Source organism: Esox lucius, chromosome 21 (assembly GCF_011004845.1).
Source record: "Esox lucius isolate fEsoLuc1 chromosome 21, fEsoLuc1.pri, whole genome shotgun sequence".
Lineage (NCBI taxonomy): Eukaryota > Metazoa > Chordata > Actinopteri > Esociformes > Esocidae > Esox > Esox lucius.
In genome coordinates this window covers 22,748,664-22,772,675 of record NC_047589.1, presented here as the reverse complement: position 1 = coordinate 22,772,675, position 24,012 = coordinate 22,748,664, and the positions used below count along the sequence as shown (strand labels likewise).

Below are 24,012 nucleotides of genomic sequence, written 5' to 3'. Positions count from 1 at the left end.
AACATCTCACGCACGCACACAACCTCTGACCCACTGTTAGTCGGGCCGTAGCCGGAGCCTGCTGCCGTGGCAACGTGGGTTGGCGGGGACACGCACAGTGCCATTCGAGAGTGACTGACAGGTCTCTATCTGGCAGGCCAGGGTTGGTGACTGGATACTGGAAAATAACACCAAATGCAATGGCGGGTTTGAGAATGGCAAGTGACTTACGTTTGACAGTCAAATCTGCGTAACTGGACACGCCCACACCCTTGTCTGAATGGGCGATGCAGCGGTAGCGACCCGAGTCTCCTTTGGTGGTGTTCTCCAGGTCAAAGGTGGCGATGTAGCGGCGGGAGTTCACCGGTTTGGTCTCTCTCATCGGAGCCTGTCTTCCCCCGATACCCTAGTCGGAAACAAATACAGAGCAACGCACGTTAATGTCTGACTAGCGTGAACACATAGGCACCCCACACATTAAATGGTCTCCATCATGACTGACGACATTTCCTCTTCTGTCTTATCAAAAGGTTGCACATTGACTCAACACTGTCAGTGTGGTGTTCATTAAAGTACAGTAGACTGAACTGTAGACCACCACACACAGCATAGTGTAAGAGTGCCAGTAGGCTGTGGGTTGTAACACTGCTGACTTTCTCCCTGTGGGTTGTAACGCCGCTGACTTTCTCCCTCTGGGTTGTAACGCCGCTGACTTTCTCCCTGTGGGTTGTAACGCCACCGTCTTGGTCCCTCTGGGTTGTAACGCCGCTGACTTTCTCCCTCTGGGTTGTAACGCCGCTGTCGTTCTCCCTGTGGGTTGTAACGCCACTGTCGTTCTCCCTGTGAGTTGTAACACCACTGCCGTTCTCCCTGTGGGTTGTAACACCACTGTCGTTCTCCCTGTGGGTTGTAACACCACTGTCGTTCTCCCTGTGGGTTGTAACACCACTGTCGTTCTCCCTGTGGGTTGTAACACCACTGTCGTTCTCCCTGTGGGTTGTAACACCACTGTCGTTCTCCCTGTGGGTTGTAACACCACTGTCGTTCTCCCTGTGGGTTGTAACACCACTGTCGTTCTCCCTGTGGGTTGTAACACCACTGTCGTTCTCCCTGTGGGTTGTAACACCACTGTCGTTCTCCCTGTGGGTTGTAACACCACTGTCGTTCTCCCTGTGAGTTGTAACACCACTGTCGTTCTCCCTGTGGGTTGTAACACCACTGTCGTTCTCCCTGTGGGTTGTAACACCACTGTCGTTCTCCCTGTGAGTTGTAACACCACTGTCGTTCTCCCTGTGGGTTGTAACACCACTGTTGTTTTTCTTTTATTCTAATCAGCAAGCTAACACACTCTACTGGTGTATTATGTATGTGAACAACCTGGAAACCATCAGCCTAGTCCTTCTGGAAACAGACTTTCACAGAGAGGTCAAACCAAACTGTTAATGGTCAAATGGTTGAGATAGAGGAATGCAGTCCTAGGTCGTGTGTAGGGGAGATATCCTGCCATTGTTTCAGGTGACGCATGAATCTGGGTGAAGGGCTCATACACAGCTTAGTTGTGTGTCTGCAGGTATTGTGTGTGTATGTTTGGGACAGAGGATCCTGTCAGCTTGAACAATGAATTCTTGCATTTGTGCATGCAGGACCCTGGCTCCCCTAGGAGCACACACACACTCGCGCACACACACACACACACACACACACACACACACACGCACAAACACACACGCACAAACACACACAGACGTTGGGGGCCATATGTTTGTCAGGAATTCCTGATTTAATATCACCGGTGGAATTTCTCTCAATACTGGTGTTTCACGTCCAGGGTTAAAGGGGACATAAGGCTTTTGTAGAGAGAAGAAAAATAGGGCCACAACAATTCCTGTAGCACAAGAAATTATCAGTCTTATTTTAACGGTAGGTTTATTTGAACAAGGAGAGACAGAATAACAAAATAATCCAGAAAAACGCATGTCAAATATGTTATAAATTGATTTGCATTTTAATGAGGGAAATAACTATTTCATCCCCTCTCAATCAGAATGATTGTGTTTTTTATGCAGGTAACAAGCTGAGATTAGGAGCACAATCTTAAAGGGAGTGCTCCTAATCTCAGTTTGTTACCTGTATAAAAGACACCTCTCCACAGAAGCGATCAATCAATCAGATTCCAGATCTTGAAGATCTGCAAAGAGGAGTGGGACAAAATCCCTCCTGAGATGTGTGCAAACCTGGTGGCCAACTACAAGAAACATCTGACCTCTGATTGCCAACCAGGGTTTTGCCACCAAGTATTTTGTTGTTATTCTGTCTCTGACTGTTCAAATAAACCTACCATTAAAATTATAGACTGATAATTTCTTTGTCAGTGGGCAAACGTACAAAATCAGCAGGGGATCAACTAAGTTACCCCTCACTATATATCTTCTAAACTATATGACTGCGGATAAGAACCAATTGACATTTGTCACTTTTTGTTTTCAATGCCACGACACTTGGTAAATGTACCAAACACAAAGACTCAGTAACAGCAGTCTGTCGTTGTGTGACGGCAACGTGGTGAAAAAGCCGAAGAGGTCCGGACGGACTGACCTGTAACCAGAGGTTGTGGCTCTCCTGGGGGCGACCGTTAACCGTGCACTGGAAGGTGGCTGTCTGGCGGGCGTTGACCTCCACGCCTTTGATGTGGAGGAAGTGTGGCGTACTCACTGCCAGAGGGGAAGAGAAGCAGGGCGAGAGACACATGAGGAACTAAAACCACATTAGGTATGCAAAATACACTGTATTCATCTATTACATGCTCGTCCACTGTGGGTTTCGTTTCCTCTGAATTGAACGTTTTAAGTCCACACCATGGGAACGTCTGTCCCATCACTCCGGCGGCCCAGGCGTGTATACAGCAGCTCATACTAAACCACTTATTATCTTTCAATCCCACCAAAAACAAATCACATTCATTCCCCGTGGACGCCGGCGTAACCTTGGTCTGATTTCCTGAGATTCAATCACAAAATGGATCCTTACACTGTTTTTTGCCTTCTTCCTGGGAAGGGACAGTGTTTTCAATTAGGATATTACAGTGTTGAGAGGAGGTCAGGGAGAACAGTCGTGGCGAAAACATTCTCGCCGGGGGAAGTACAAACCTGTCCACTCTGGCGAGTTCAAGGATATTAGAAAAGTTTTCACAGACGCAGCAATAACAGGCAAAGGACGAGGGAGTGGGAGGGGGCGGGGTCAGGTAGCAAATCAAAAACGGGGTCATGAACGTATTTTCTTTCCCCAGTTCACTGCGTTTTTCGCGGTGATCAAATTAACACACTTCTTTGTGGCCTTGTTCATATAGTGTGTGTGTGTGTGTGTGTGTGTGTGGGGGGGGGGGGTTGGTAGGTTGGTGGTGTCCCCTTACCCCTTAATAGTTTGGCTGCAGAACTAACAACAAAGGCAACGTAGCTCAGGAATCTGGGTCAATCTGCATTTATAATAGAGGTGGGATCACTACCTCGCCAACGCCGGTATCAAAGTCCGCGCAAAGCAAATTATGGAAAGGAGTTTTTAATTAGTTCCCCTATGTCTCTCCATGTTCGAGGTGGGTGGGCCGTGGCGGCGACGACCTTGATTCTGATATCAGAGGCAAGGTACAGTACACTACAATACGCGCCACGGAACTCTGTGGTAGCCAATTAAAACAGGTCTTGTGAAGTAATGCGGTGGCCCTTATATTTCCTGGCTAAGCGTTCCCCCAGCCTTTGGAGTTCAGTCAGTCTCCACAGTGCAATGCAACCGGGGCTGAAATGTGATAACGAGATGCGAAATGTTTCCGCAACTTCATACCATTGTTTGACAGAATGTGTGTTGTGTAATATGCATTACAGATCCACATTCTTTGCGGAGTGCGGTTCCTCAGCGCCTGGCTACATGGCCAAACATATCTGGACGTAATTAGCATAGCTTACTCACACAGAATTTCACACATCTGGGGGAGGGACATTGGATAGATGAGTACTTCCTGGGCAGGAGGTCAATGGCTTGGTTCCAGCCTTCTGCCCTTGTCTCAAAGGACACATGCGTAGTATATAAAAGTCCTACATTGTGCCTTCATTCATGGCAGAGGGGCTTTAAGTAGAATACATTGTATGTTGAGGGAACAATGTGAGAACTGGGTCTGGTGGATGATACAGTATATATCTAGTGAGGTGACAAGGATGGGAACTTAAAAAGGGACCACCCTGTAGCATGTCCATTTCTGTGAGTGTCTGTGCACGTGTGTGCGTGCAGGCGTGCGCGTCAGTGGATACTTACTGCACTGGTGTCCTTGAAGGCTAATGTCCCTGATAGCAAGTAGGCCTCGTTGTCCTGTGCCCACTGCCTCAAAAACAACCTACAGAGGGAAGGAGAGGGTGAGACAGAGAGGGGAGAGGAAGGGGGAGAGAGAGGGGAGGGGAAGGGGAGAGGTTGTCAGTTTAATAAAAACAACAAAGTCCTCAGTGTTCTCCTGTCGAACTAGAAAGGGGTCATAGCTCTAATCTGGCCATGGTCTCCCACCTCAACTCTCCACCCCTTCCTAAAGTGAGCCCCATCCTGCCCACTCCCCTGTCATGGATCCAAAAGGACTCTACCGTTGTTACAAAACACCTAGCAGTGAAGAGACATACAGAAACGTCCTGTGCTGCCATTCCCCATACCTGTGTTACGTTAGGGAGGGGGAGAAGACTCCAGCTGCTAGTATTTAAGGGGCCGGGCCCACACATTCTGCTTCAAACATGAGACAGGAGGTGAGGGGTGGTGAGGGGGGGGGGGGGGGTGCACTGGGTTACTGTTACATGGAGCTTTTTCTTGGACCTTTCTCAAACAATGGGGCCCCTCATGATCACGTCTATTTATATCCACCAATCCTGGCTCTCAGAGAGCATGCTTTAGCCATGAGCCAAGTCATCTGGGCTGGGCCTGTTCCCCGGCTTTATAGGAGTTTCTTTATCGGTGCCGTTTCAGTCCAAGAGTGGAAGTCTTCACTACAGGTTAGAAAAACGGACTGCATACACTTGGTAAAGACACAACCTGAACTGAAATGTTTCCCAGTGCAGTGGAGTCTGTTCGGGTATTCCCTGAGGCTAAGAGGGAGGGGATTGATGAGGACTGTCTGTGACCCTGGTTCTCATGACCGTGCACGGCGTTCCACCTGGGCGCGTACCACGCAGGGAGGGCCGAATCAGGTCCTCACGCTCCACCTTGCCGTCTACTTGTGGGCTACTCCCATTCTACAGCCCACGTCTCCCTGGAAACAACCGGTTAAAGACGTCCTGCCCCAGTTAGTTTACATCAGGGACTTTCCATGGGCCAGGATCACAGGATCACTGTGTCATCCAAGAACGCTGTCCCCTCGCCCTCATCCACGGCCTTTCGTGGACCTTAGCCAACGAGGCACCTGCAGACTGTGCTGACACCTAGTTGCTGCCATTTTGTGTGATCAGACCGGGAGAAGATGAGAACTGTCTCCTGTGGAACGCACTCACTGGACACGTCCACCCGGAGTATCTTGTGACGGAACACAGAAACGAGGTCAAGAGGAAATGGACTGTTGGCTGTTGAGGGCAAGCGGTCAGATATGATCAAGGGGAGAAAGCCCGAGCCGCGGAGGTCAGCATACCTGGGTTAAGATTGGGCTTAGTTGGGTTAGATTTCATCTAGTGTACAAATTATGTTCATGCCCACCATGAGGTAGAGATTACAGGGTGTTCAGGACTACCCATGGGGATCTTAGTCATACCTCCTGAGAGCAGACTGATAAACCCTTGAAATGTTGAGTCAAATGTGAACTCATGTCTCAACACATCATGCCACTCACATGCGCTGCAGTGGGACATGTTGAGGGTCAGGACCAAGCCTAGTACCACGTAACCTGTTTAGAGATAGCCTTTCCTGTGTGTGTGTTTCCAGGGAGGACACGAAAACACCAGCTCCAATGCCTTGCGAACAAAGACGACCAAAATGAGAGTCATTATCACAAGATAACATTGTTAAACTGAGGCCAAATGAGATGCCTCTATTAAAATGACAGAAATGTGTTTTAATAGATTTTTGCTCTGTCTCCTTCCCTCTCTATAGCTTCCTTTTGAGTCACAGTGGAGGGCTTGGCCACTAATTACAAGGGCCTAATTTTCAAGAAGGAAATGAAAAGCAAACGACAGCATGTGAAATGTCACAAAGTTCTTCTGAGGTGATTAAACCCTGGGCTGTTCATGTTGCCGAGGTGACGCCAAGCAACAGCCTCCACCAAAGGTTTGTTAGGGCTGATGAAGTAGCTTTGCTTTTCTTTGCAAAATGCCTAATCGAAAGGAAACAGCGCTCCTTGTCAAGGTGTGCAATGTAGACTGTGAACGTATGACAATGAGTGAGAGAACGAGCGTGTTTTCATTAAGTTGTTAAAACTGCCTTGGAACAAAAGGTTGATCTCTCATGCATGCATAATAGCAGACCAAAGAAGAGGTGATCCTTCCTCTCTCACCCTGGTCATTACGCACTAACGCTACATTGCCCAAAGGCTCATTCTCAGCTCTACTGAAAACTGGGATTGTGACTAAAAACAGAATTACAATAACAGAGCTGGCAGAGATGAACAATCCAAAATGTCAGGATGGAGATCAGAGTGTGCCCGGCTGGGGAAGAAAATTACCATATTTCAAATGCACGGTGTAATCAATTAAAAGTTTCTCCAACGCGACCCAACCATTGCAATGTAATTAGAGCGACACTGATAGACCTGCATTGTAAACTGAGGGGAGGGAAAACACACTGTAATTACAAAATAAGAGATGAAGTAATTTATGAATACCAGGTGGTTTTCTCTTTGACAAACACTTGAAGATACTGTGCAATAACAGACAGCCCATAATTACTTGCTACATTGCTAATTGTGTATAAAGCTTTGAAGATTCTCAGTTTGACAATGGGAAAGTGTAGAGTAATAAAAAGTCACAACTTGGCATTCCTTGCAATCCTTATCATTGCCATTTCTCTGGATATAGGAGGACAGAGAAGGATTAAGGCAGAGAGAGAATTTGAATTTTAACAATCATTGTAAACTAAATGAAATGGAGACAGAGACAAAGAAACTGTGAGAAAAACAGTGAGAAAAAGGGAAACTGTGTGAGAGAGAGAGAGAGATAGAGAGTTAGAGAGAGGTGGAGAGCAAGAGAGACAGAGAGAGTTGGAGAGAGGGGGAGAGCAAGAGAGACAGAGAGAGAGAGACAGTTCGACAGAGAGAAAGACAGTGAGAGAGAGAGACCGAAAGAGAGACAGTTTGACAGAGAGAAAGACAGTGAGAGAGAGAGAAACAGAGAGAAGCTCCTGCTGCCCTGTGCTTCAGTAAATGTGGTGATTTATCTCAGGGAACGTGGAGGTGTATTTATCATTCTTTCCCGCCGGTCTCTCTAGGGAGAAACTCCAAGGTGTGTGTGTGTGTGTGTGTGTGTGTGTGAGACAAAACGTGTCTAACAGCGAATAACGTGTGTTAGTAGGAGGATGAGGGCTGTATGGCTAGACCCCCCACTCTGCCTCCACACACACACACACACACAGACACACACACACACACACACACACACACACACCGCCAGTCTTCAATCTAAGGGTCGTCCACAGGGCAGATTACATATTGACTGGCTTGCATGCCAGGTCACTCATACTGGCCATGCTAAGTGTGTGTGTTTGTATGGTGTGTCTAAGTGATTGTCGGTTTGCGTTTCTGTGACCCCATGTGGGAGGAAACCAAACATTTGGCATGAGCTGTTATTGCCTCAGCTCGGAATCTGCAACTCCGCAGCCCAACGGGCTGATACTGCACACAAAAGGAGTTTGTATTTTCCAGACATGAGGAGAAAATATTGGCGAGTGATAATAGAAAGCGATTTTGACCTCCAGAGACCCTGGGAGAATGTGTTAACTGCACTGCCATGGAGCTGCGCCGACAAAACCTGGACTCTGTCAGAGTTTAATATTATGCCCTGCTAATGGGCAGTGTTTAAAATATTTTGGAAGAGGTCTCAACTGGCCTTCCATCCGCCTACAGCTGGATCAATCAGAGCCACGACTTAAACGGAACCACAGAATACTAGCCCAATACCCCCCGCAACCCAGCCCTGATCCCCTCTCACCTGGTAGAAGTTGGGCCAGAAGGTGCTGACTGCCAGTTCCACCTGGTTCCAGGTGGGGTACACAGGCCCAGAAGCATTCCACACGGGCATGCCAAGTGGACTGTTGTTCTCCTTGATGTAGATGTTGAGCTGGCCCGGGTTGGCGCCCTCGCGCTGGCCCGCCACGTAGTACTGGAAGATGAGGCAGTGGGTGTCGTTCTCTTTGAGCGGAGGCATGAGCAGCTGGGCTTTTTGGCCAAAGTAGCGGCCGCTGGTGTTCACCATCATGAAGGCAGAGCCTGAAGAGAGCGCAGAGGACAGGGTTAGAGCCATCCGACGGTCACAGCACGACCTCAACTGAACATGTCAGACGTATGAAGAAATGTTACCAGCAAGTTTAGATACTATAGATTCAAAATGAGGGAGTTCTCAATTAACATGAGTTACATTAACTTGGTAAATTTCCTAAATATCCTTATGACTGGGAACGTCTTTCATCCAATACTCAAACAGTCCCCAAACAGATCATATCATAAAGAAACACTTATTTCAAATACCTCAGTCAAATATAATAAGTATTTATGCAATGCCCGATGAGCTGGTTTGAGAGTTTGTGATCACTAGCAATTCAATTCTGCAACAGGAAATATGTTTGACAATGAGCACAGCAAACATGGCACAAATCTGTCATTTTATTACAGCATCCAATTCTACCCACTAACATCAATATAGGAAGTGAAGGTTTATTCTATTAATTATTACCAACGTAAGGCATTTGCTCAAGTCTGCGTCTTTATTACCAGACTAGGATTCACAGAAATCATGGATAAAGAGAGGATGTTGGCTCCAGTCGGATGTCGACAGTAAATGAATAAACACAATGAGACGTTAACAGCACCTCTCCCATCCTGACTAACGACTCTGGGTCCTTTCTGTGGACATAGCCCTAAAAGGCTCCAGCGGCGTTCTCGTTTAAAGGGCCGTTTCGACACTTTTTAATGGGCAAAAAGCAGAGTGGGATGTTTGTTTTACTGCAAAAGGCCCTTGGCCGTTGTTCTAGCTACTAGGTGTTCATTATCTACACAGACAGAGGGTTCCGGAGCAGAGATGGAAGGCAATATTCTTTCCACTCTGCTGTAATGTACTATGTATGAAAAGCAGCTTTAAAAAAAAAAGAGAAAAGAAACAAAAAGAGTGATGTGCAAAACTAATATTTCTACAGTGGCACACCAATAATAAATCAGAATTCTCGTTGAAATTCTCCTCAGTAAATGCAGCAGGCTGATACAGTCCAAGAGCATTCTGGAAAACCTAAAAAGTCTCAAGTGTCACTAATGTATACGGCTCCATTCTCTCTATTTACACAGAAATGCAGCTTCTCCCCACTAAAGGCCAGTCCAACATCACACGTCATGCCCTAAAAGCCTAAATGATGTGCATAGTGAGGGATTTGGGGGGGGGGGGGACTCTAGTGGAGGTCATAGAGACCCCAGGCACATTAACCCCCGAATGGATAAGAGAACAGGGACGAGACACTTTGTCTCTGGCCTTCCTTCCACACTTCCATTAAAACCTGGAGAATGAGCTGTGCCATAGCGGCGCTGAAGTGCTAAGCACACAGGGCTTCAGCATCTCATTGGCAGCCCTCTCACCGGTCCATTTGTGCTCTGGCATTAGCCTTGTGAGGCCAGAGTGGAGAGCGGCAGAAAGAGTAGGAGGAATCGATCCGATCTCGAGATAGCACGGCGGGGCCCACGGGGAGTGATGGACACCCTCGACCCACGCCACTTTCAGGGGTTGCGGGCCAGTTCTGAACGAGTTCTCAAAATATTCGCTTTTTAATTACCAGGGCAGTAACACTGACAGAGTGGGTTGGCGGAACCCAACGAGAGTTTGCGTTGAATGGATCTCTGACCTGTTGTGTTGTTGTAATGATTCAAGGACTATGTTGGGACAAATAAGTTAGTGTATTCTGTCCATAACTCAGAAGAATGCTATACAAGTTCAAGTATGCATTTAACTATAAGATCTACCACATTAAAACAAACTGTGGGCATGTCATTACCTGTTTTTCAAGTTTCTGCTTCATACATTTATTAAATAAAGGTTTCATTCACCCGTGATGTACGATCTACAGGACCAGTCCTACAGGCCCCCACCTAAACCCAGTCCTAACAACATTGCAGTCAAAAAAGCAAAGGACAATAAACGTTTAGGTGTGATTCAGTGTTGAATCAAATGCCTGAACACTGAGCCATTCTCCAGATAAGATGGGACTCGTGTTTTACACAGTAGCCCTACAGCAGGAACTATTTGATGCCTTGATCAAGAGCACAACGGTAAGAGATGGCACAACTATTGGATCAGCCACCTTCCATTTAGATTTACATGGGCAACAAATACTGTAAATGCTCCCAGTTATTGTGATAAAGAGGGAGAAATGTAAGGTGTCACACACTGGTGAAATGGTCCAACTTGGTGAACCGTATTTAGTCCAAAACGTGCACTGTCCATAGTTTGCAAACATACTCAAATTGCAATAATTCCAATTAACTACAGAAGATTACGCAATTCATCTTGATTAGTTTAATTAACAGCACTAGTTGCAATTTACAAAATGTTCTTATTTTGTTATGATTTCAATGCAACCTCAGTATGTGCTAACAAGCAGATAATGCTCTGCTGTAGATTAAGGGCACTGTAGTTTAAGCTCCATCTTGCAGTACAGGAGGAATACTTAATCATCTAAGGAAAGTCAGTTTCCAGTGCCAGTGACATTCAGTGGTCGGCGCAAGCATGGACGTCCTCTGCAATGACGTAAAAAAATTTAAAAATAAAATACAGTCCAGTTATTAAGCCTCCCTCAACAATTCAGCTACAAACCCTCCCTTAAGATGGCAGGAGTACTGATTACAGCATATAACCTCCAGTGGCATGTCAAGTCTTGTGCACTAAAGTGCATCTTTTCCCACTTAATTCAGATTAAATTGCAGAGCCGGGTGTAAAGTACATCACTCCACTCTCATTTCCCAGGCATTTCCATTGTTGATCGCCTCTGGCCTGCTGCTTTGACGGGACTGATTTGATCATTCATACAGTCACAGTCAATGTTCTCCAGTGTTTAAAGTCAATAAAAAACGCAGTGAGATGGGTTAAATACTATTTTATATAAAGTATATACACAGTTAGGTCCAGAAATATTTGGACACTGACACCATGCCTATCAATCTGAAATGAAACAACCAAGATGCAAATTATGTGCAGACTTCAGGCTTTAACTCAAGGGGTAGAACAAAACTATCCTATGAGATGTACACAGTCCCCTTATTTCAGGGGCTCAAATGTAATTGGACAAATTAACAGAATCATAAATAAAATGTTAATTTTATTTGACTGCTTGAAGTCCGGAACGCATGGACATCACCAAACGCTGGGTTTCCTCCTTTGTGATGCTTTGCCAGGCCTTTACTGCAGCTGCCTTCAGTTGTTGCTTGTTCTTCAGCCAGTTTTGTCTTCAGCCAGTGAAATGCATGCTCGATTGGGTTGAAATTAGGTGATTGACTTGGCCATTGGATGTGAATATCCTCAAATTAAAGCGAAGACCACACTTTAAGCCCCTATTCATTATTTAACTGTAACTTGAATATATTTTGGTAAACAGCCAAAATAACAAAATGTGTGTCAGTGTCCAATTATTTCTGGACCTAACTTTATATATCCCTAGGTCCATCTGAGTGCTCATTGAGAGAATAAACAGTTGTTTGTTGTTTCCACTACCAGGTAGTTAAATTAACTAGTCTCCAGGCCTCCAGGACCAGAGTTCTATAAGCCTGTATTCAATGCTAACAACTTCAGCATCTGAAATGAACATGTGGCTAAGATCACAACCAAATGTAATTTGGGCAACTCTTCAAACATTAATCACATCACATCCAAGGGTAACCCAAAAAATAAGCAATCTTTGTTAAGAAGGCATAAATTAAAAGTAACAAATAGTGGACTTTGAATGGGTGGAGGTAACAACAGTGGTTTTACTCCACAGTGACTGCAGTTACCAGGGACAAATTGCTTATAACAAGAAAGCAACTGAAAATAAAAGGGAAGAAATGCTTGAATAATGCCATGAATCCAAAAGTCCACCATTTGAATTACAGTATTCTCCAAATTTACTTGGCCCAACTCACTAAAACATTCTCTGATCATGACCAAGCCGGAGGCACAGTACTAGTTCCCATGGCCACCAGATCCCCAGTGTCAGCGATATCTTCCAATTAATTTCATATTCCAATGTTTCTTGCGTGGTTTCTGGCTGTTAATACACAAGGTGACTGGGCAGCACGGAGTTGGGTCATTATATAGTACACTGACAGGTTCATTGCCAAGTAATGTCTGTAGAGTTGTGGAGACAATGGTGCAGACAGCCGAGCCATTTTCCTAGCAGCCGGTTTCTTACCGGTATGTATTCCGTCTTTCATAATCCATCAGTTCATTTCGATCGTCGATCTGTGACATGATATCAAAACAAGGGCTTTTAATTCGCCCTCTCTCAAGTGTCTTCCATTTCACATCCAACAAAATAGGTGTAGCTGTGTATCGTATATATAAACATTATATGCCTGTCATTAGCACTAATTCCAGTGTTACTTTGTCCGGATTAGAAGAATAAGTTGTGTCAAATGTTTGTTCACAAGAGAAGTAAAAGAAGGATTCCCTTTCACAAGTGGATATTCTCCAAGTGGAGGCCCATTTTCTTTCTGACTACTGAAACACCAGAACAGTTTCAAGGGATTCTTAGACTCTTTCATGTTGTCCTTAACCTTTTTCTCTCTCTTTTAAAACAGGTTTTATTTTCAGAGCTGTCATATTCAAGGGTGGAAAAAACAGAGGAGAGACAAGAAGGCACTGTTATGCCATTATAATTTCATAGACAAAGCAGGAGAAAGACTCACACTCAAGGTCATATATCATGGTCCTGTAATAAAACGTGTTCTGGATTAGTCAATCATTGTCCTCAAGTAACTGTTACACATATAACGCTACTTGTTTGATAATGGTATTTTTGATAATAAAAAAAATACATATAATATCTAGTTTTTCAGTCTAAAATTATTATTCATCCCACCTTATCTCCAGATGGCATGCAATGAAAACTTCAAAAAACACAAGTTAACAGTGTTTTGTTGTTTCCTCATCACAGCATCTGGGTGTAAACGTTGCATAAGATCCAAGAAAATACACAACACTCACTCATATCCATTCTCTTGCAGTGTTCAAACCTATGTTTTGAGCTGGTTGTGTTAATCACATTGGTTATCACGCTCATATAACGCCCAAAGGTCTGGACATGAACTCAGTTGATAAAATCTCTGACACACTTGAGAGCCTTTAGTGCCAACAAACACAAGACATGAAGATTTATTCATTTTAAAGTCAATTACGCCTGCTTGCAAAATAACCAATGTAGTTGGCATGGGTGGAACGTTACACACCTGGCATGCGACGAGCCAGCGCCCCATCATTACATTAACCAAAAAAAAAATGTTTCCACCAAGAAAACAAAGGAGGCAATCTGTTTCTGATTTGTCTCCTGCATGCATTCTGCCACCCAATCAGCACCTCCGCTGGCATCATTTTGCTCAAGAGGCCTTTCGGCGTTTGGCATCGACAGTACGTGTTTGCCAGCACTGACCTCCCCGGCAGCACCAGAGTCCAATACCCTCAACTGCCTGGACACTGGTGATCAGTGTTATACCCCTTAGGAGTGACAGGAGTAGGCTTTAATTATTCCCACCTCAGACTGAATCGGTTTAGTTGGTTAAGCTAAGAGCCAGAAGCAAAAAAAAAAAAAAAGATTTATTCATACATGACACATGATATTAAGTCTATGCCACATGTAGGAATTCACACAGTGCAATCCTTTGAATATATAACATAACACAAAATTCAGGGGTAAACAAACCTCCTCCACCAGTGGTAAAAAAACAACAACACTATTAGCTAACCTATATTTTCCCCATCTCCATAGCTCAGCGGGTAAATGACCATATGCCTCCACACCTTTTACGTACTGCGTCCATGCAACGCTCTACTAAAACCATATCATTTGCTAACTATTTTTGAGGCCGATTAGGGCGGCAATGTTTCAGTGTTGTCTGAAATACACTGAGAAGGGAAAATGCTTTTCTCTTTTACATTACCAGGTTCAGTGCCAATTAAGAAGGAAATGCTTTAAAAGGAACCAGAGTCATAGGTCCATTTCCATAAATAGCAGTGCTATACCAAAAACCTTTCAATATTCTGGATTTCTATGGATTGTGTGTGTGTGCGAGTGTGTGTGTGTGTGTGTGTGTGTGTGTGTGTGTGTGTGTGTGTGAGAGAGAAATGTTTGCCATTTCCATCTCCCATTATGGGTATCGACCTTGTCAGTTGATGATGTTCATGTGCTCTTTTTTTCCTCATTGAGCTTTTGACACTGGGAAAAAAAGAAGAATGACTTATGCATTTTAAATGGTCAAACACAGATTGCCCAAATCCAATTTTCTCCACGACCACAAATGATCATGCATCAATCATTTCCTGGTGGGATGACATGCAACAGAAAGACTAAACAACTTTTAGCCCCCTCCCTCTCTGTTTCAGGGATGAATTCACACCTATGAAATTTCTACTGAACTGATTAATGGCCAAGCAAGGGCATGGCCTTTGTGTGAAGGAAGGCACATGAACAAGTGCATAACAATGGCCTTAATTTCTGTTTAATTGAACAACCGCTGTTCTAATGCATGTTTAAAGAAGCATTTTTAAAAGGCAAGAGAATTGTGCTAGCTACATGCATCAAGCCACATGAATCTGATCACTTGAATGTTTCCACAGTATACATCACATTACACCTATAATTAATTACCCATCTGCCATCTGATCAATGCCTTTGCTGGATCATCAAGTCTGTCTTGTTGTATATAATGGAATCTGATGATCGTTTGATTTTTCTTGTATATATTGCTTATTGAATTTAAATGTGGTTTTGTGTTTTGTCCTGTCCACTTGCAATTGCATGCTTTTGGTCAGGACATCACTGACTAAAATAATTTGTTCAACTGGGTTACATTTTATAACTTCTAATCATACCACAAAAGTTAAAATTGTCTTAGTGATATCTGATTCATCAATTATGGCCTCGTCGCTAAAACTCCACAGGCATTTTCGGTATGCTGCAACCAAGACATGAACTGGCAGCAATTACACAACCATAATGTGTGGGAACAGTTGTCATGAAAAACACGAGAGAAGGAAGAACATCAGTTAGCCAATTCATCCATTTCTAAGCTCTTATCCGTTTTTTTCCCATTGGCCATAGCAACACAAATTAGGCATGAGTTAAGAGAATATTGACTTTTAAAGTTAGATTTTTCACTTGGCAGTTTTAAGAGATTAAATGCGATGAGTGGATCAGTGTGGGGCTGAGACAGAAGAGGGAGAGGGGTGAGAAGACAATATTGTCAGGCCGCACGGCTCAGCGCAATTGTCTTGTTGGTTCCACTTCAGAAGAATTGTTATGCCGTGTAAACAGCTCCCCAAGAGTCAGCGAGATTGGTAATGAGATTTGTATACATGGGAGGAGACATTGGCTCTCACTTAGAGCACGGATCAATGCACTTTCGACGGGGAAAAGGATTAGAAAACGTGTATTTTAATAATTACCCGGTGCTGTCATTGCTGGTGCCATGTACTTGGATAAAAGAGGGGCAGGGACTAGGAGTTTGGTTTGCACTAATGAAGAGAGGGATCTTGGGACTACAGGACAGCGTGTGTGACGGCAAACAACAGTCTTGGAGTCAGGATCAACTGAGAAGATCTTAGGATGCAAATGATTGCCCAGGCCAATGAAAACCCAGACAAATTGAACAATATCAGGAGGCCATACAACGCAAAATCTAAGTGGATTTAATCAGGGGTCTTTGACATTGAACACAAAATAAGTCCATAATGTCAAAGTGAAAAATAAAAACTACAAAACATTCTGAACAAAATTCTAATACAAAACAGAAAATAACTGATCGCACAAGTATTCTCAGGATGATGTACCCATACTTAGCTTGCCCTAAACATAACACTTAGTATTGGGGCAAAAACAAAGCTCTATTTCAGTCTCAAACCCTACAGCCTTCATCTACTTCACCCACATCCACTCAGAATCTTCCACATTTCTTCTGGGAAACTCGAGATCTGGTTTATTTTTCAATGCGAGTACAACAGCGGTCTACCATAAAGGCCACTGTTGTGAAGTACTTGGGATGTTGTTGCGGTACACAGTGTCTCCCTGCTCAGCTGAGGAGGACTAACACCTTTAGAATTGCAAAAGTCCTTCTAGTGGTCTTCCGGACAAGTGCCATTTTTGACCGGATATGTTTTTGAGAATGCCCTGTTCTAGACAGATTCACAGCTGTGCCATAACTACTCCATTTCTTAATAATGGACTGTACTTTGCTACTGTGGGATATTCAAACGTTGGAAATGTATCCCAACCCCTGGTTGACACAATAGGCAAACCTTTCTCTGAATATGCTTTGAAAGTTTTTGTCTTTATGTTGTTGTTTCCATCAGGAATTGTACCTCACACAGACTGATGAATTTAACCTGAAATCATGTCAAACACCATAATTGCAAAGGTACTCCATTCAACTATTTATGTGAAATATAAAACAACTGGAGCTTATACAGATCATTCAGATGTGTCATAGTTAAGGGAGTGAAAACTTACTCAACCCATTATTTTCCGTTTTACATTTGTAATTCATTTTAGGACCATTTGTAGATTTCATTTCATATTATGGAATTTTGTTGATCAGTTGCAAGAACCCCTAATTAAATTCATTTTGATTTAATGTTTTAACATGTGGAGATGTCCAAGAGGATGAATACTTTTGAAAACTATAGATATGCATATATTATTTATCTTGGTCCTGTAAGAGTCATATACTCTAGTAATCCAAACAATTCTAAATATTTACAGAAACTATAGAAACTACAGAGACTTTACTGGAACTATGTAAAACTAGAGCCATGGATAAACCAAAAAATATGACTGACATGAAACCTTGCTGAAAGAAATGAAAGCATAATACCCTCCTTTTAGGCAGATAATTTCCAACAGACTGATTCATGGACTCTTCTGTTCTTCATTCCAACACTACTTCATTACAAAGATATTCTCCACCCTTTATTCACAATTAAAAAGCACACAAATAACTTGTTTTCAAATTACACTTCAGCATGACAAATGAACACTGCTATAACCATGCATGCCCTGATGAAAAGCATTGCGCGCGCGCGCGCGCACTCGAACGCATGCGCACACCCATACACTCAGTTTGTTCATCATGGGACTCTAAGTGTATAGAATCAGATGGGTTGTTCCTTTCCTATTGTGCTGTCCAAATAATGATTCAGACTCCAGCTCATGAGCAGAACCTGGTGCCCCAGTGCTTTGCTCTTCAAACTGGGATGTGTTGTCTCTCGACATATTGATTAACCTTCAAATGCAAAGTACTTTGTAAATTGAAGTTGGGCTTATTGGAAACGGGATATGTGTAAGACCTGATGATGAATAACCACAGAACGGGGCCAGGGAAATGTTTGCCTAAGGGGGGAGTCTGATAATTGAGTTTTTGTTCCTTATTTCAATACGAACATCCAGTGTAAATACTGGCAGGGGACGCAAACATCCCACATGGAACGACACCGAAGAACTATGCCTGGACTTGAAGGTCACAACATTAAAAACCTTTACTATACCAGTGAAGGAAGCTGCTATCTGGATCTACTATGCCCTTACAAAACAGGCCTAAAATCATTTCAATGGGAACACACTTCTAGAAAGTAATTAAATTTCAAGCACAACATCGTATTTCGACATCCAATTAGGAACACGCAGTAATTTTTTTTGCCTTGCTCTTAAATTGGCTTAAACATAAATAAAAACCCATCTTTAACGTTGCAGATCTCAGGACATCATATTCCTTTCTACAAAGGCTATGGATTTATAAACCAGTCATTTCAAAATGACCTACTTACGGCCAAGAAGTAACGTGCGGGTGAAAAGAAAACCCAGCAGCTTTAACCCAGGTGACAGGGCAGCGCCTCGCCCCCTCCTCCCAAAAGATGCCATGCGGATCTCGTAGATGGCCATCTCCCCAGCCTGGCAGGGATCCCTGGGTTAGGGGTGGTAACCCTGTCGGGGGTGCTGGCCAGAGAGAGGTGCTACCAACCATTCAACAGAGTCTCACAGGATGCCAACCTCTCCCTCACTGTGCCAGGTCTGCAATGCCCATCGTTTTCAGTCAGGCTTTAGGCTATTTACAGCCTAGCAAGTCATCCTCCAGCTATTTTCTGTAACAAACATTTACGCTTGTTTAGATTTAGTTTTTTTTATGTGCTCCCTGAAACAATTAACACATCAAACATGGGCGGAGCCCTTTTCACTTGGTTAGGAATGTTAATGGAGCATCAGATTTTGACCAGTCACTTACTACCGACGCCCAGAAAATGCAACGATTGAGTACTCTGTCTGATGTTGTCTCTTGAATTACCGGCAAAGGAAGTTCATTTCAATGGGAACCTTTCATTGGCTGGCTACGGTAAACACAGGATTTGTAACAAAAACACAACAGTCAACGTTAAACACCCAGGAAGAGTGCAACGCCATTGCCTTGGTGCCGTCATACATGCTTTCGGATACAACTACTTGCCATGTCCATTAACTATCGGAGAGTAAAACAATTAAAAAAGACATTAAGTGCTCAACTGCTGAAGGAAATCAATGTGGTATAGATTGCGTTGCTTTTCATTAACGATTTACTATTTGGCTCATGTTGGGGTTATGGATCTCCTTGGGGGATCAGAATAAACATTTCATATCAGGGTTCAACATTATTTTTTTTTACTTAGTACTCCCCCCCAAAAAATTATTACTGCCTCGCCTTCCAAAAGTTGTAATTTATCAACATTACAACACGTAACCAAACACTTAACATGTTTAATCCTTTATGAAATGCATTCTGGATACATAAAACAACAACAACAAAAACAACTATAGCACCTGGTCTGCATACTGTCATGCAAAACATGACAGTTTTTATTTGAGGTCATAGTTATCCTTCACTGCCTTCTTTACTTGAGGAACTCACGCAAGTTTTTAAATGTTTTATTGACAAACAATATCAGACAGCCACATGTCACATCACTGCTCAACTCTTGACTGACCAACAGCGCGCGCAAAGAGCTGCAAGATAAATATTTGTGCCAGATTACAATGTAATTCTTTTTTTAAATACAATTATTTTTGCAACAGCCCAATCGGGACAGTGACTTGCTGGTTTTATTAATGTGACTTTACTTTTTACTGGCTCCGGGCCATCGTTATTGACGAGCCCTGCGTATATCACATACATTTATCTGGCATGAATATTAAGCTTTCGTAGTGTACATACAGGGAGAGAGTTTAAAGATTATTTTCAATCATTTCTCACTTGACATAAAACAGCCCTCAGTCTTGAGCCTTTGATGGCTATCCCACAAACTGGAGGAGCCAAAACAAATCCACTCAATTTGACTACTGTATCTTTTCTAATTACTAAGACCCAGTATTAGAAATGGCTCATAACAGGCAATTTTTTCAGGCCTTTTTCACCGTCCATAATCACCACCTGGAACAGCTCCCACGGCTCCATCCGTCTTTACCTTTTTAGCTCATCTCAATGACTTCGTATCTACTCCACTAAATGCCACATTAAAAAGAGCTGGCAAATTATCGCCCCGAAATCAACTAATTTAGCTCACAGGGATTCGCACTTTGAATATAGTGCGAGTGGTAATCCAAGAGCGGAGGTCGGAGTTGCCGTGCATTTCCTTTTTCGGTAAGCGATGAAGGGGCCAGCCGCAGCGGAACGCTGGATGTAATTTGCCGTAATGACTGCCGGCGCTCATTACGGCCAGCAGCCGTCGGGGTCCTGAACTTTGAGATCATTACCGCCATTGGGAGTGGACCACACTTTTACACCTCACACCCCCCACCCCCCAACCCAACACACACCTCCCCAACCCACTCGGTTTCCCCTCGATCCACTTCGGTCGCTCAACTTCGGCTAATACGATTCAAGCAGAGGTCGCTCACAACGGCGTCTTCCAAATCGCTGGTGCGGAGGACGTGGCTCTTGCCACGGCGATCTGTGCCACTAATCCCCTGTTCCATTTTAACGAGGAGAAAAAGGTACGTTTCAGCAGGTGCCATGCACCTCGGGGTCAGCCAGAGTCTTAGTGGAGAAGCCATTCCCTGAGAGTCTGTGCTGAGCATGCACTTACGGGCCAACAATGTCAAATCAACTCCGACAGAGAAGAAACGGAAAGGGGAAAAGAGTGGAGACTTGACAACAACAACCAAAAAAAAAACATACTAAACAAGGACCGGCTGATTGCAGTTGAATTATGTACAATCACAATTTAACAAGGGCAAAAAAACAAAAAACAAAAAACGTGCCACCCTAAATCCACGTCTTTGACCTGAAGTAGCTAATGTCCCAAATCAGCTCTTTTGACCAGTAGACATTAATCAGAGTGTATTGTGTAAAGGCAGTCTGGTCTCCTTAACCAGGTGTCCAGTAACCCTGGACGGTGCTTTTGTCTCACACACTTTCGAAAAAAATACAGATCAGTCTCACATAGTTTAACAGCTTCCGTGAATTGTGTGAACGCTCGGCCGCTTCTGTCATGTATGCCATCTGTTTCCTTAGAAACCGGCAAATCGGTCTGGTAGTCAAAACAAAAAGGGGGGCATAGGGGTTTGAAAACATTCCCAAGCAAGCTACATTGTGCACGGATCAGACATGCAAACATCAATAATGCGTGGAAGTACCAAGTACGGTTGGTTACATAGTCATTGTCTTGCTGTTCACCTCTCCCCTGCTACGAAGGTGGTATTTGCAGATATGCTGTGGGAGGTATTGCAATGACAAAGACCCTGTGTCTTTCTTTTCTACAGGGGGTATTAAGTGTTCGCTTCAGGGCACAACTCTATCCAGTCCAACAGGTCACCTATTTACGGCGGGATTCAGAAGAACGGTGGAGGAGAGGGGAGTGTTGAGAACCTCCGAGTGCATGGCTTGAGGCGGTTTGAAACTGCCTGTTGAGGTCTTGCATCATATAGATATGACAGTTTCTGATATAGGTAGGTAGAATAGATCAATTCATCAATAGCTATTTACACATCCAATTTACATCCTGGATCGTTGTTTTACGATGCAGATAATCGGCTAGTGAATAATGCATCAAGGTTGTGCCTTTTAATTGACGGTGCTTCAGCTTGAAGCCAACTGATTATGGAAACAATTATAAAGTTGACCGTGTCCAGCACCGCAACAGCAGCCAAAACAATTTCCTTTCTTTCATGGTGTGAAGGTGTTGCTTTCTCACCTTTTGTCTCTCTCTGCCAGCACTGATCTAGAGCCAGAAAATAAATAAAAAACACACTCAGACACAGGCCAGTATCACAATGCTGCTTATTTCCACTTTCCCCAGGTGGAAACCTCATCGGTCGGATTTGATTCGATTCCGGATGTGCTTCCTCACCATCCTACCATGACACCCTGGTAGGGTAAGTGGATCATTCCTGTGGCTGTCATCCTGAGCTTCAGAGAGACCTCTCCCCTACAGCCCCCTGGCCACTCCAAGACACACACACAAACAAATAAACACCTAAGCATCCAGTTGGAGAAAGGGGGAGGACATTAAGAGTTTAAGATAAATGGAAGCTCTGTTCCTGTCACCTGTTGGGAATTCTTTGACTTGTTCAATTTAACTGGGCAATAATGAGGTGTTTTATTCCACAGCTGCTGCAAAGTCACAGAATGGTCCCCCGTTTGACAAAAGAGAGCCGAGAGCTGAAGTATTGCATTTCCCAGCCTCTTATCCCCAGAACTTGCTTTCAAGTGCCCGTCTTTGATCAGTCATTGCCTTATTAAATTGCTCTACTGAAGAGAACGGCTGATGGCTGGTACCTGGGAGTCTCTGCGTGTTTCCCAGGGTCCAGATGGAGCGGAGGATGTTTCTCGTTACTGTGGAGCCGTGACGCTAGTCACTTTACCATTAGAACAATCACTTCACTCCCTCCAGCTCCTCTCAACCTGTTAGGTATCATTTCCTCGAGTTGTTTTCACCACTCAGATATAAATGAGAAACCAAAGCAGGACGAAGTGAGGCTGTGATTTAGGTCCACCGTAGCCAATCTCCAGTGTGAGAGAAAGATTTCCTTAATGGCAGTGTTAACCTTAATGGTCGTTCAGACCAATATATTTCAAGTCAATTTGACAGGAAATTGAGTAATTTTTTGTTTTTGCATTCATATTGCACTGCAGTAATACCTGTGCCAAGAGGCAGATACAAACCAGAGCAGACTTGCATACTAACGCTGACACACACACACGAAAAGGAGCCAATGCTGTGATGTGCACAGGGCTCGGGGGGTGGGGGGTTGGGGGGGGGGGACGGTTAATAGGGGACTGATTTACCGGGACTTCTTTCCTCATTGTAAAACATTTGAAGTTCAGGGCTGCACGTCGCCTGGTGGGGGGGGGGGATTTATAGGACGTGACCCTGCAACAAATCACGTTCCAAAGAGGCACATCCCTGTTCCCCCCCGCCCACAACAATGCACCTCCCGCCTTTACCCAGCCGTCATCGGGCCGTCCAATTTGACGAGGCGCCCTCTCAAACAGAGATGGCCAATAGGAAAACAAAAACGAGGTCCTGAGAACGAGACACACACCGAACTACTGCGCTCGTGCTGGGAAGCCAGGGTGACAGAGACAACGGGGGGGGGGGGGGGGGGGGGGGGGGGGGTCCATGAGTTGATGCAGGGCATAAATTGATATTTTAATTAATAAGGCGCCCCGGTAAGCCCAGTAACACCTCAAGCAGAGACTTTTATTCTCCTTGTGTCGAGAGCATTATTTCAGGCCATAATTCTCTGTGCAGCAGGGTCAGCCAGCCAGTGAAATTGAACAGCTCTACTGCTGGCAGGCTCCATTTACCCATCCGACAGAGGCTCCACTGGATGCACAAACTGGAAAAATCAGACCTACATAACGCTGCTCACAAGCCCCAATGTGACAGGGAACACAGCCAGTGTACTGTGTTTACCAGGTTTTGTTATGCACCGAAAGTGTTCTATTTCACGGGACGACAGAAATAATCGCTATTCCATATTTGAAGAACAGCATTATCTTGGGAAACTGGGACATAAATCTGTGTAGCAGATGATTTTCGACAGTATGTTTTGGTGGGTGAGGTTGTTGTTTTTCCACTAGACGTCTGTGCATTCACCAGAACTCCAGCATTATTCCAAGCGTCTTGAAACACATGCATTACTTGTTTTAATTTCTGATCCAGATAGGAGCAACAAAAAGCCCTTTGGAAAAAGATGCAGTCTGGGACTTTTGCAAAAAAACTAAGAACTTCTCAAACCTTATGCGGCAGTTGTGTGGAACGAGGTCAGTTGACCTTGAGGTCAGGACAGGCTCTTGGACAAGCTCAGACAGCCTTTGCAAAGTTTGTGTTTCCGCAGAGATGTTTGACTTCCTGAATTCTGACAAAAATATTTCTGCCGCAATGGCCCATTCATAATAACAGAGCGAATGAACTTTTAATGTGCGACGACGACAGGGTAGGGGAACATGGTCCCAGTTGGATCCTCACAGGCATTCTCTCTGTTTGCGCGGAATTAGCGAGCTAGTTTTTAATTACGTCCGTGTGCGTGCTGATAGGTGGCTTTGTAATCAACTTCAGTCCCCATGGCATCAGTGTGAAATAAGCCAGACCCCTGCCACCCCACCCCAGTGACTGACTGGAT

At 44.2% G+C, this 24,012-nt stretch overlaps 1 protein-coding gene across 12 annotated transcripts in view; it reads right to left on the bottom strand.

Annotated features, from left to right (window-relative positions):
* ptprma (protein tyrosine phosphatase receptor type Ma) overlaps positions 1-24,012 on the bottom strand; it is a 183,797-nt gene that overhangs the window by 111,435 nt on the left and 48,350 nt on the right. For all 12 annotated transcript variants that reach the window (XM_029116168.2, XM_020041831.3, XM_029116170.2 and 9 more), the window contains exons 3-6: positions 8,133-8,410; positions 4,282-4,360; positions 2,575-2,690; positions 211-385 (exon numbers count right to left, since the gene is read on the bottom strand). In XM_029116168.2, the coding sequence (XP_028972001.1) occupies positions 211-385; positions 2,575-2,690; positions 4,282-4,360; positions 8,133-8,410 (648 nt within the window). The remainder of the gene's footprint in view (positions 1-210; positions 386-2,574; positions 2,691-4,281; positions 4,361-8,132; positions 8,411-24,012) is intronic.